The following is a 14109-nucleotide window of genomic DNA, read 5'->3' on the forward strand; positions in this document are numbered from 1 at the left end:
CTTCAATTTTGACGGCGTTCGGAGTGTTACTTTGAGAGCGCTACGATGTCAGGCTTTCACCATGCTCATTACAAACACCATCAAACTTGTACTTCACAAGGTAATGACGTCACGAAAGGTAACCAAACGAGGGCGCCGCCGAAACATCTCGCCGCTAATAGCGTATGGTTCGCTTGACAGACGTCCCCGCATCCTCCGATCAAGCTACTACTGCCTAACGTCTGCAAAGAACGGCGATCTCGATGTCGCAGAAGGCACGTTGCAGAAGTCCTTTGGAGCTGAGACTGCAGCCAATGCCACAACCACGAGAGCTCGAGGTCGCTGCTTTGAAGCGTTGTGTCGGAGAACGATCGAGCGCTCGCGCTAGAAATGCATGTCAAAGCCAGCAGCGCGGACCATAGCTCGCTCTTGTAGCTTTGACTGCAGTCTCAGTTTATGAGTGTTCTCCGCCAAGACTCTCTCGTGGAGTTACTTGGTCAGGACCAAGCACGGTGGACCAAGTAACTCCACGAGAGAGTCATACTGCCGCGAACTGGTGCTGCTTCTTAGGAACTCATGGCGTGACGGCATTCCAACAGAGCTTTACAGACCGCCACCAGACGCAATTTTGAAATCTGTTCATTCGTTTTAAAATTAGTTTTCTAGACTTCTCCGCCCCCAGCCCAGAAACACTACTCTAGGCTAATGTTTCTAGGTTGCCGGTAAAACATGGACCATATCTAAAAAAAGAAATAAAAGTGCAAACATTTCGTTTCCCTTTAACGGTTCACCATCCCTTTAAAGGGATGGTGAACCGAAATTTGGATTTCAGAAAGCAATGCAGGAGCTGTACTACAATCTCTACAACACTACTCGTAAGGCGATATCTTGAATGGACGGCCGTATTTCTGGAGAAAGAGGTCGAGATTGAACGAGACCGACGAGGCGCGTGATGTCAGGATATCTCGTGTCCTCCTCCCCTCGCTTCTCCACGAGAGAGCAACACGGCCGCGAACTGGTGCTGCTTCTTAGAAACTCATGACATAAAGGCATTCCATCGAGCTTCACAGACCGCCACCAGACGCAATTTTGAAATCTGTTCATTTGTTTAAAAATTAATTTTCTTGACTTTTCTGCCTGCAGCCAAGAAACACTAGTCTAGGCTAGTGTTTCTATACTTCGTTTCACCTTATCTGCGAGCGAAGCTAAAGCTACCCAGGCAGACCTGGCCAATGGCCAGCCATTGGCCAAGCTCTGGGTAATGCTTGGCCCCCAACGTAGGTTGGGTCCCAACATCGGCACTGGCCTGGCAAAACGTGGGACACCAACCATCGTCGGCTGGAGTGTTTGGCATGTATCCGGGCCAAAGCCGGCCAGATGAGACATCGGCTATTGGTTGGCCAAACATGACTTGCCAAACATTTGTCTGTTGACGATTTCTGAACATATCGCATGACATGCGTATCGGCATTCTGAGATATAGTATTGCGCACTTATTTTAATATAAATCTTAAAACACGGAAAAAAAATTTTTTTTTTTTTTGTAATGGGCTTAATTTACCGTGAAAGAAACCGAAGTAAGCGCGAATGTTTGTTGATCTCATCTGATTATTACACCCTTTCAAGGACACATGCAAAGGAAAAAAACATTTCTTTAAACAACTTAGATGGAAAAAGGATGTCAGAACACGATTTTCCAACGAAGAAAAAAAATTCCGCCGCTGGTCACGTGGTAGGCCCGCGCGCCGCCGCGCTGCGTCGCCGCCGCACGCTGAGCGTTGTGCGAACGCCGCTTCAACGCGTTTCTCCACGCCGCCGTCGCCGCACAAGTTCGTCTGCTTCGGGGCGCCGCCGCCGTCGTCGTCTGACCGGCGCACAGGTCTATCACGTCTGTTTTCGCTTTTTCAGGAGTTTCTTTTGGGCTCTAAAAGTTACCTATTAATCTTAGTTTTTTGTTATACTTCAAACAAAGATGAATAAGTTACTTTTAGACGCCATACGAAGCTTCCGATAGAGCACTATATAGCTCCTACGGAGCAGAGTAGCGCAATCCTTTGAACCCCGTGTTTTGCCGACAACATGGCCGACAGAGCGGCTCGGCGCGAGTCACGTGGTACTCAGGGTTCCAGGAGGCGGCCCGCCCTATGGGATAATACATGGAGATCGACATAACGCGGCTAATTAAAAAACTAACGGCGAGTTCACATTTTTCAAAACTAGCCTGTCGTGAAGTTAGTAAAGCGCTAAACACTTTATCAAAGTTTTAATAATATCGGATGCGTGTGCAAATTTTGAGAAGGCAATTTCCAAGGCAATGGCGTTTGGAGCAGACGATTTTTGCTCGCAGCGGAGATGGGCTTTTCGGGTTGGCCGGAGCGGGTCACGTGAATGGTGTGACGTCGCCGTGTCGTCTGCTGCATGACGCCGCTCAGGCAATTTTTTTAAAAAAAAGTTACGTCCTTGTATGGCACAAAACTTATCGCATATTATTCCAAAATGTTTCATTATTATGTCAAAAATGATTTCCATTCCGCACATCCCCACAAAACTGAAGAAACTACGATTTTCTCACGTTCTCCATGCATTTCTGACCGCAGTTGGAACCTCCGGGCGTTCGCCGCTAGTCGCCGAGAGACGGCGTTCTAGATTGCGCTACTCTGCTCCGAAGGAGCTATATAGTGCTCTAGCTTCCGAAAGAGCGCGAGCACCACGTGATAAATAAGGGCCAGATTAAGGGCCACTTTTCCGCGGCGCCAACTAAAAATTTGTATAGCGCCGTAAATATAGCTCCGAAGTTTTTTTCCTTCGTTGTAACATTGTTTTATGACATCCTTTTTCCATCTAAGCTGTTAAAAAAAAAAAGTTTTTTTCCTTTGCATGCGTCCTTTAAGCGGACCCATACCCGTGCCGTTTGTACACTGATCTGTATCGTAGTTTCGGTTTCTGAATTAGGACAAAATTGAGAAAGAACGAACCGCATTCACTACTTTTTTGCAGTTATCAATGTTATTTGACTAAAGTATTTTAAAAAGGCAAAGTTTGCAGGCGTGTTTTACTTAAAGTATGAGCGTGTCGCTAATCCTAGCGCTATCTACTTCTTTGCTCTGGTTGATCCAGGGACATGTGCAACTTGTTTTGGTTGCTAAGCTAGGTGGCACAGGCTATCACCTAATATAAAGGGTACAGCCGTTAGCATCCACTTGTCTATCCGGTTTTCTCCAGAACCGTATTGGCCGTATATCATATACGGCTCATACGGCTCTACCAGCTCTACCGTATATGGTTTTCTCAAGCTTGTCCTGGAAAGCCAGTTGTGTTGGTTGTGTCGTCGTGTTTCGTCGTCGTTCCCGCCAATTCCTTCCGCACTGTTTTCCAAAACGAACTCCGGGGTGCGTATTCAATTTGATTTTTAGCTGAATATTATCACACCAGTAGTGCGTTTCCCGGCTGCAGGCTTTTTCGCCTTGCATCATTTCGAGAGTGTTGAGCAGTGCCGTTACGTCGTCACGTTCATTGAATTTGGGCGCGAGCTTGCCGCCTAAATGTGAAACTGACACAATAACGCCCAATCCAATTTCTCGTATTTTGGTTACATAAGGTCACTCTGCCTTTGAGATGTGGTGACGTTGGTTCGCGCTATATGTGATCGATTTAGTAAAGTACGATTGCTAGCCGTGGATTGGTGTATGTCCGTGAATATTGAGACACCGCGACGCTTGTCAGCCATATTGCGGCATGTCTCGACGTTGTAGCAAGGAGACGTCCCGTTTCGGCCGGGACAGTCCCGTTTTTGATGCCCACTTCTGCCGTCCCGTCTTTTTATTTCAATATAGAATCGTGTCCCGTTTTCGCAGGAGTACATAGTTTTGAAATAGGCACCAAGCGAGTAGAAGCAAACCGAAACTATGTCTATTTGTTACAAGTATATTTGCCAAAAATAACCGTAAGTATCTTAAAATTTTTACCCAGAGGGTAAAATTTAGAACTGTTCTTGCCCACAAACATCTTAACTCTCGCGAAGACGCGTGCGTAGAAATATTTTTTTTTGTTACTGGATATTGCACGGTTGTAGGATCGTGTAGCTTTTTCTGTAGCTTGTACTGTAGCTGTACATGTAGAAGCATGTAGAATTTTTTAAAATCTTTCTCCCAATCTCAAACTTTAATGCGCCTCCCCTGCCCCCTCCCCTTTTCCGCTAGGATGTCATGTTTTCTAGCTTGAGGAATATGGTCACCCCATGCTTACCCCAATTTCTGGCGCATATACTCGATCAGCATGTTAAGCTTGTGTACCTGAGTGGAAATTATAAATAAGGAAACAATTGAGTCAGTTTAAAGATGCCTTCAGACGCCTATTGAAAATCGCCTATGGCTTATATGTGTTTAGCCCCCAGTATTCATTGCTCATAGCCATTTTTAATTCCTTTCAGGTTTGGGAGTACATGCAAGCACTGTGATGAGGTAACGTGACAAAAATGGAAAAATATTTAAGTTCAAAAAGAAGGCGCCAGTTTCGCTTAATTAAGTATGCTGCCTCATCATATATGAAAGAGGTGGACACGCGTAGTCAGATTTTGGAGACTGAAGTCTCTCTTGAAACCGCATGCCTGAGAACTGAACATGTTTCTTATCCTCCTATTTCGGATCTAAACCAAGCAGCTTTGCGTCGTGAACCAAGTGAAGAAAGTTTTTTCACTAATGTTTCTGTTGCATCAGAAGAACTTGACGAACCAGAACTAGCTGGTACGTCACCTGCTTCTCTCTCTGAGGAGTACCCCAGTCATGATATTATTTCTGATCTTCGTACATGGGCAGTATCTTTCAACATTGAGCATGCAGCTTTGGACGGTCTTCTTGGAGTTCTTAAACGGCGCATAAGTGGCCTTCCCAGCAATTCTCGTAATCTGCTTGGTACGCCGAAAAGCACTCCCTCTGTGCCCTTGTCAAACGGTGACTACTGTCATTTCGGCTTGGAGGATGGCCTGCGCCATGCTTTGCAGATGTGGCCATCTATCACACTGGACACCAGAACTCTTGATGTGTCCTTTAATGTGGATGGACTTCCTCTCTTCAAGAGTAGTAGCAGACAAGTGTGGCCTGTGTTAGGTTTGCTTCACCACCCACAAAATAAGCTGCTGGACAGAGTGTTCGTTGTGGGCCTTTTTTGCGGGGCTTCAAAACCAAGCTCTGTGGATGAATATCTTCATCCATTTGTTCAAGAACTTGAGTGCATGCTACAGAGTGGCCTGGACTCTCAAGGGATGCATTACTCCATTACTGTGCGAGCAGTACTCTGTGATGCTCCTGCGAAAGCATTTGTTAAGTGCACAAAAGGTCATGGAGGGTACTATGGATGTGACAAGTGTTGCGCATCAGGTGTATATTATGGACGCATGACTTTTCCTAACTTGAATGCTCCTCTGCGTACTGACGACTCATTCAAGGCTCAGTTACAAGAGGAGCACCACAAAGGGACTTCTCCATTGGCAACAATCGGGGTGTCCATGGTCAGCAGATTTCCCATTGATTATATGCACTGTGTCTGCCTCGGGGTGGTTCGAAAACTGATAGGCTTGTGGCTAAGAGGACCCCTATCTGTTCGACTTGGTTCAACATCAGTCTCAGCTCTGTCTCGTGAGCTTGCTCTACTTGGGAAGCTCAGTGCCACGGATTTTCAGCGAAAATGTCGAGGCCTCCAAGAGTTTGATCGCTGGAAAGCGACAGAGTTTCGTTTCTTTTTGCTTTATGCGGGTCCTGTCACAATAAGAAAAGTCGTGAAGCCAGAAGTTTACAAACATTTTCTTCTACTTCATGTGGGGATTGCCATTCTTGTATCCCCGTCGATGGTGCACATGTTGGACTATGCGGAGCAGCTGCTCCGTCTTTTTGTAAGGGAATGCTCTGTAATTTATGGAAAGACATCACTCGTGTACAATGTGCATCTGCTCATTCACCTCGCAAATGACTGTCGCCTCTTGGGACCCCTTGACAACTTCAGCTGTTTTCCTTTTGAGAACTACCTGGGGAGGCTGAAGACCCTTGTCAGATCAGGCAATAAGCCACTTCAGCAGCTACACAGAAGGATCCTAGAGGAGAGGGCGTGCGCTGTAAGCCACACTCTCGATACCGCTGCCTCCACCCAGGGTGAATTCTGCGTGGTACCATCATCTTGTCACATGAGTGGACCCACCGGTGCCTTGGCGATCTGCTGTGATCAGCAGTTCACCAAGGCACTGTTAAAGGGCTCTAAACTGAATGTCCAGGGGCGAGACAACTGTGTCCTAATTTCTGAAGGCCGTGTTGTAGTGCTTGCAAACATTTTAACACACAGGGATGAAGTACTGCTTGTAGGACATGAGTTTAAACATGTGCAAGACTTATACCGCTATCCATGTCGGTCTTCCCTTCTGTCAATATTCTTAGTGTCGTGCCTAGACAGCAGATTGCTAACCTTCTCTTCTGCGGACATTCTTTGCAAAGGGATGCTTTTTCCATTCAGAGGAAAGCAAGCATTCTTTCCTCTGCTTCATCTCCTTTGAGCTGTCCGAAAGGCACTGCCTAACGTAAAGTTTGTCTACAACGTTAAAAAAACACACACACACAGACTTTACGTAAGGTGATGCCTTTCCTCAGCCCTGGCCGTTTCAGTCTGAATGAGCATCATACTGGCACATGTTTCTGGAATCACTACTGCGTGGTGCACATTGAAGACCCTAGGCTAGTGGTGGCACTGCTCTAGCGAAATTTCGCATCTCCAGCGCGTGACAATGTCACTGAGCCCTGGCAGACTAGACTCATGCTGCCTAAACGACAGCATTTTTTTCTACAATGCTATTGAATGACTTTTGCCACTTTCCAGCTACTACATAGTGGAATTTCTCAAAGACAAGAGCACATATGTGGTGCCCTCTTGGTGGACTGCAAATGAAGGAGAAAAAATAACTTGTTTATGGCCATCAGATGCTTCGAAACTAACCATCTGTAAACTAATCAAGAAAAAGGCCCCTACTCAAAGTACATGGGAGCAACTGGATATTAGGATTCTGCACACAAAAAGTAAGTTTTAGGTTCTCATGCATTTTGCTTCAAGGGAAGTCGATAGGGGAGGGCCTGTCGTCACACAACAATGTATGTCTGAGGTGGAATAAGAGCCATATTGTAATGAGGGGACCGTTGTGGTGTTACCGTAATTACCCGATTCTAAAGCGCCCCCGATTCTAACGCGCACCCCGTTTTCATGCCCAAAAATGAAGATTCTAACGTGCCCACGATTCTAACGCGCACCCGGTTTTCATGCGCAAGAAAAATCGGTGCTTGTGCACAAAGAACAAGCGAAGTTCATCTACATGTAAGCACTGCGCTCGTAAGCATAACACTCGTCCTCACTTTCGGACAGCTCTTTGTCGCTCTCCACGTGCAACAGCATGTCGTCCTCGGTGCCGTCCAGCGAGTTCGAAATTCCGCACTTCTCAAAAAAGCACCTGTCCGTGGCTGCCCTGTCCGTGGCCCGTTGAATCCTTTCCTGGTCGACTTGCCTGCGAAGATCTTTTCTCTTTGCCTTCGCCAGTCACGAACACAAGTTTCGAGCACACCGAAAGTACGCGAAGTGGCTCTGTTGCCGGTCGTCTCGGCCTCGTAATGAAAACGCCGCGCCTTAGCTGGTGCGGCGGTCATTTCAGCTCCGCAAACGCTGACAACTGACAACAAAGCAAATCGCTAGAGCAGAGGCTACGCCGCCATCTTGTATTAGCGATGACAGTGAGACTGCCGGCAGCGTGATTTCGGTTTTGTTTCGGTTTCGTATCCGATTGTAACGGGCACTCCATTTCTAGCCGTATTTTTCTTGAAAAAATGTGCGCGTTAGAATCGGGCAATTACGGTAATCAAAATGTTGACATCCAGTAAAATGAAATAACATTTGTTAAAAGCTGGTTCATGAAAGCTGTCAATGTCTTCTACAGCATCATCTGTTGATGCCTATGCATTCCTTGGCTTAGCTGCATCAGCTCCTCTGAACTAACGGCCTTATTGGTCCCTGTTTTATTTCACAAAATGCCTTGTAAATCTTTATGCTCTTACAGACACTTTTGAAGATGCCTTGAAAAAACTGGACACAGCTGAGCAAACGTCCGACTTAGAAACTGAAGACAGTGAAATGGAGAAGCGGTCTAGGAGAAAGCGCAAAAGGATTGTACTATCCGACGATAGTGGAAGTGAAGAAGTCAACGACTTTGACTTATGGCCGATGCCTTCTCCGCCACCTTACGCATGCCCACCAGGTGATTATTCTATTCTAATAATATCTACTCCAGTTAAAATGGTACACGTGCTGTTTCTTGAATGAAACAATTGCGAGTAAAAAAGGTATGTATAGATGTGTTGTGTGGTGTCTACAAAACGCTACATGGTTTAGTAGTGTTCAAAGAAAGCACATTAATCAAGCTCTCTTTTTTTGCTTGGCACTGTATTTGCAGAGAGACACTCCCAGCCGACAATGTCAACCCACTCAGGTACACCAATGCCGTCGAGAGAGAGTGGAATGTCATTGCGCAACAGCCCTGGTATGATAACGTTTGAGAATGTTGATCTCAGAAGTTATAGTTTTGTTTTGTGTCATGCCATTCTTCAACACTTGAGACAAAACATGATTCTTATTCAATACTGCTGTTGAAACACAGCGCTCGAAAAAAGCACATTAATAAAGCCGTCTTGTTGCCTGGCACTGTATTTGCAGAAAGACACTCCCAGCCGACCATGTCGACCCACTCAGGTGCACCAATCCCGTCGAGAGGGAGTGGACTGTCATTCCGCAACAGCCCTGGTATGGCAATGTTTAAAAATGTTGATCTCGGAAGTTATAGTTTTGTTTTGTGTCGTGTCATTCTTCAACACTTGAAACAAAACATGGTCCTCATTCAATACTGCTGTTGAAACACAACGCTCGAAGAAAGCACGTTGATAAGGCCGTCTTGTTCCCTGGCACTGTATTTGCAGAAAGACACTCCGAGCCGACCATGTTGACCCACTCAGGTGCACCAATTCCGTCGAAAGGGAGTGGAGTGTCATTCCGCTACAGCCCTGGTATGGCAACGTTTGAGAATGTTGATCTCGGAAGTTATAATTTTGTTTTGTGTCGTGTCATTCTTCAACACTTGAAACAAAACATGGTCCTTATTCAATACTGCTGTTGAAACACAACTCTCGAAGAAAGCACATTGATAAAGCCGTCTTGCTGCCTGGCACTGTATTTGCAGAAAGACACTCCCAGCCGACCATGTTGACCGACTCAAGTGCACTGGCCCTGTCGAGGGAGCGTGGAGTATCGTTCCACGAGAGCTCTGGTACGACAATACTTGAGAATGCTTATCTCGAATGTTGTAGTTTTGTTTCGTGTCGTGCCATTCTTCAAACAAAACATGGGTCTTCATTCCGTGCTGCTGTTGAAACGCAGTGCTCAAAAAATGCACATTGATCAAGCAGTCTTGTTCCCTGGCACGTACTGTATTTGCAGAGAGACACTACCAGCCGACCATGTCGACCCACTCAAGTGCACTGGGCCTGTCAAGGGAGCGTGGAGTGTTGTTGCATGAGAGCTCTGGTATGACAATGCTTCAGAATGTTTATCACAAGTGTTGTAGTTTTGTTTTGTGTCGTGTCATTCTTCAACACTTGAAACAAAACATGGCTCTTCATTTTGTGCTGCTGTTGAAACACAGTGCTTAAAGAAAGCACATTGATAGAGCTGTCTTTTTGCCTGGCACTGTATTTGCAGAGAGACACTCCCAGCCAACTATGTCGACCCACTCAAGTGCACCGGCCCTGTCGAGGGAGCATGGAGTGTCGTTACACGCGAGCTCTGGTATGACAATACGTGAAAATGTTTATCACAAGTGTTGTAGTTTTGTTTTGTGTCGTGTCATTCTTCAACACTTGAAACAAAACATGGCTCTTCATTCTGTGCTGCTGTTGAAACACAGCGCTCAAAGAAAGCACATTGATAAAGCTCTCTTGTTGCCTGGCACTGTATTTGCAGAACGACGCTACCAGCCAACCATGTCTGCCCACTCAAGTGCACCGGCCCTGTCGAGGGAGCACGGAGTGTTGTTCCACGAGAGCTCTGGTACAACAATACTTGAGAATGTTTATTTTGAATGTTGTGGTTTTGTTTTGTGTTGTGCCATTCTTCAACACTTAAAACAAAACATGGCTCCTCATTCTGTGCTGCTGTTAAAACGCAGCGTTCAAAGAGAGCACATTGATAAAGTTGTCTTGTTGCCTGGCACTGTATTTGCAGAGAGAGACTCCCAGCCGACCATGTCGACCTACTCAAGTGCTCCAGTCCTGTCGAGGAAGCATGGTGCGTCGTTCCATAAGAGCCCTGGTGTGACATTTAAGAATGGTGGTCTTGGATGTCATAGCTTTTTTTTTCTGTTGTAGCACTCTTAAGGATTAATGAAAAAGCTTGGATCTTTATGGTGCTCTCCGAATACTGCGCTGGAACAAAATCTGTTGATAAATACAATGTGTTAACTTCAAGTGTGTTATCAACAAAAGACGTGTTATTTTGATTGTCCTCACAGTTGTAAAAGGAATTGCATGTTACAATATGCTACCCAACGAGATTTGTACATTGCAAACGTTTTGCTGTTTTATTCTAGCTACAGACATATTTAGACTGGTAGGAACTAGATTTGAAGCAAGGCAGCAACCATGTGACGTCAATTCCTCATCAGGTTATGGTGTAATGTTGAAAATATATGCCAAAGTGCTACTTTTTACAGGTGATGATTACAACGCTTGCAGCATCAGAAATTTGTTGTTGAAGCTTCAGGCTCGTCAGCTGGGTGTGTATTCTAAATGTTTCAGAGTTTCCTAATCTAATCAAGCTTTCATATGTGTAACTTTAGTATAAATTTGTTATTTTCTTTTAGCCTTTGAGGAGAAAGTGCTTCACAACCACGCCCAGATACTTTCAGAAGTTAAACAATTTCGGAGGATGTTAGTGGCCCACGGCAAAACTTCGAAGCCCGTCAGGCTTCCTGAGGACTGCCCCAAAATCCCAGCAACGAACATAAGTGAACTCTTGGACATTGAGAGGTACCTGGAAAAGGAATCCAACATGGAGGCATTGGTGAGTGCAGTAATTCTTAAGACATTTCAGTATGATTGCCAAGTTGCTGTCACTCTGTTCCAGGTGCATTTCTTTTCGAAAAAAGGGGGAAATGACCACAACGATTGCGTCAGGGCGGTTCTTGGGGATCTGGTGGCCAACGAAGCAGCCCTTCAGCTGAGTTGGAAAGGGTCTGGCGGCACTAAAGGAAGCTTTCAGAAGTTTGAACAGATACTGAGCCTCATACTGAGTAAGTATTGCTAATTTGGGAACATTGCCATCTTGTCAATAGTCACCTTAAATGTTTCCTCGGGCTTTAAAATTAAATGCAAGCCAAGCATTGATTAATAATTACTTGTGGCCGATCCTATGTTTCGCATGAGTCAATTTGAAGATGACTCTTAGCAGCCACGTATGTGAACCACTGACATTTATATAAGATCATTGCTCTAGGGCAGGGGTCTCAAACTCAAGATATTTTCATATGGCAGTTTTTTTTTCTTCAGGATGCAGGCCGCATCCCAGAGAGTCGCAGGCCGCGTGTTTGAGACCCCTGCTCTAGAAGGACTGAGCTCTACTTTCAAGCTCATGTTGTCCATATCACTCCACAGAGGGCAAATAGATTGCTTGAAAATGCCTGATGGCTGACAAGGCTATTGAGTCCAAGCTGTTTACAAGGTTTATGACTGTTACAGGCTCTGTAAAGGACCATGACTGTGTCGGGACTGCCACACTAACCTCTGTAAAGAAGGTGGTGAAACCCTGGCTAGCAGGCGCGGGAGACAGACGTGGGGGACGTAACAGACGACGGAAGGCTTCCTGTGCGCCCGAGTGAACATTGAATCAATGAAAGGCTTCCCATGCGCTGAAGTGAAGGTTGCACTTATCGTTTTGTTTAATTTTTTTTAATTATTGCTGGTTTAGGTCACCATTTCTCTTAAATTCTTTAGAATATTTTATTTAATGTTGGTTTAGCTTACCAGTTCTTTGAACATCATTTTAATTTTTTTTAATTACTGCTGGTTTAGCTCACCATTACTTTCAATATTCAAGACATCTTTCTTTTAATTTTTTCATTCCAATTATCACATTGTGTTTTAAATTTGTTTATTGCTGGTTCAACTCACCATTTCGTTGAACATTGCAGATATTGCTTCATCTTAATTTTTTTTATTTACTGCTGGTTTAGCTCACCATTACTTTGAACATTCCAGATATTGCTTTGTTTAAAATATTTTATTTGTTGTTGGTCTAGTCCACTATTTCTTATTGTTGGTTTAGTCCACTATTTTTTATTGTTGGTTTAGTCCACCATTTCTTTCGACATGTCTCTAGAATGAATAAACAAGTTTGGGTTGTGACATTGCTCGTTATTGCCTTATTTCTTGATGTGCAGTGTCCCAAATATCAAAGACCCATTAACTGCATGCAGTGGTTCGAAGCCCACATGGGCCAGACTCTCTCTATTTTGAGTGAGTAGATACAGCAGATTTTTACTTGTTTCCTCACCTCAAGAAATGTGATCCAGGACAAAGCAAATCGAGCACAGCCACCTGCAGCCTTGTCAAATGGGTCTTTCATAATGTGTGAGCGTGTATTGAGGGAGCTAACAATTGTTGCCCATGAATATTGCAAAATATTTGTGTAGTGGTTATCCAGCGTTTAGTTCTTTCAGCATATGCAAATGTAGGCGTCCAGTCGACACCTGCTGTTCTAATGTCGATATATCTTATTGCAGAAGGTGCCTACCACTGTAGCCAATTATAGACCTTTCAAAATTCTGCCTTGTCCTGACAGTGCTGAAAATATTGCACTCCTAAAGGTGTAGCAATTATTTTTGTAGCACTTCATTTTTTAGCAATATTGCTGGGCTTTCATTTGTACAGTGTCTCGCACACACCTTTATACAGTATTACCACCTCTGCCGGGAGAGTGCAAACTTTTGAAAGGAATCTTTTAGTCCTGCTCGGGAAAGCTAGAACATTATTTTGCCTTCCGAAGCCCAGCAATATTGCTAGGCTTTGGAGCTGGCTGCCTGTGTTCGGCATGGGTCTGGGCCAACATTGGCCATGTGCTGGGCCTTGTCAGCCTGCCAGTCACTAACCACAGATTGGCCACTGAAAGGACAGTGTCAATCCCCATGAATGGCCCATGCACTTTGGCCAGGCATTGGCCAATGATTTTTGGATTGGCCAAGGATGTTGGGCCATAATGTTGCCAACCATTTTTGTCTGCCTGGGTAGAAGCGCGAGACCAGCGCTTTTTGCGTTTCTCCCCAGCTCGCGCGCTCGAGCAAAGCCTGAACGCACGGAGCTTTCGTGCTCGCGCTTCCAGCTTTGCCTTCGCTCGCACATAAGGTGAAACGAAGTATAGGCTGCCGGCACAACATGGACCACATCTAAACAAAGAAGTAGAAGTGCAAACGTTTCGTTTCTGTACCCCTTAAGGGTGTATCCACACGACGGACCGGGCCGCGGACCGATTGATCACGTGATGCGCGGCCCGCGGGCCGCCCGGCTGCAATGAGCATCCACACGGCGGACCAAAAGCGCAGACGACAGAGTGAACGGGCCGGTATAACCCTCGACCTCACAGCTCCGCCAAACGCATGCAACGAGCTGCTTTGAGGCTATTTGTAAGGAGCCAAGATGGAGGTTGACCGAAAGAGACTTTTGGCCGCGGTGGCCCTGGCGTTGACTATTGAGGACGAGGAGGACTTAAGTGAACCGAAAAGGGCATGCATCTATTGTCCCACAGAGCGGGGAATTGCTCTACGAGCGCGATGAAGTAATAAGTTGCATCGTCGCACCATGCCGCCATCGTCGCACAACAAAAGGTTCGTCTTCTTCGTCTTCAACAGTTGGCGCCAAAAGAACACGACTTTGGATTTGGATTCCAATCTAAACCTTGTCTAAACAACAAAAGTCAGCTTGTTGCCAGACTTAGCACTTCAATTATACTGAAAACGCCGCGGTCCGCCCCCGCGGTCCGGCCGAGAAAAGCGCTTGGCATTTCTCACAA

General features: G+C 45.5%; 2 protein-coding genes across 2 annotated transcripts; both read left to right on the plus strand.

Annotated features, from left to right (window-relative positions):
• The first annotated feature begins 3235 nt into the window (after nucleotides 1-3235).
• On the plus strand, nucleotides 3236-6909 carry LOC120835954. The gene is made up of 2 exons (XM_040206627.2): nucleotides 3236-3368; nucleotides 4409-6909. The coding sequence occupies exon 2, from the start codon at nucleotides 4454-4456 to the stop codon at nucleotides 6515-6517; it is 2064 nt and encodes a 687-aa protein (XP_040062561.1). The 5' UTR covers nucleotides 3236-3368; nucleotides 4409-4453; the 3' UTR covers nucleotides 6518-6909.
• An 11-nt stretch (nucleotides 6910-6920) lies between these two features.
• On the plus strand, nucleotides 6921-12963 carry LOC8034628. The gene is made up of 13 exons (XM_042291015.1): nucleotides 6921-7034; nucleotides 8060-8257; nucleotides 8453-8488; nucleotides 8713-8799; nucleotides 8973-9059; nucleotides 9233-9319; nucleotides 9490-9576; nucleotides 10012-10098; nucleotides 10273-10335; nucleotides 10760-10822; nucleotides 10910-11109; nucleotides 11173-11338; nucleotides 11784-12963. Exons 2-13 carry the CDS (start codon nucleotides 8134-8136, stop codon nucleotides 11921-11923), a joined length of 1227 nt encoding a protein of 408 aa, XP_042146949.1. The 5' UTR covers nucleotides 6921-7034; nucleotides 8060-8133; the 3' UTR covers nucleotides 11924-12963.
• Nucleotides 12964-14109: the final 1146 nt, after the last annotated feature.

The sequence above is a fragment of the Ixodes scapularis genome, unplaced genomic scaffold (assembly GCF_016920785.2).
Source record: "Ixodes scapularis isolate PalLabHiFi unplaced genomic scaffold, ASM1692078v2 PGA_scaffold0__279_contigs__length_252992795, whole genome shotgun sequence".
Taxonomy (NCBI): Eukaryota; Metazoa; Arthropoda; class Arachnida; order Ixodida; family Ixodidae; genus Ixodes; species Ixodes scapularis.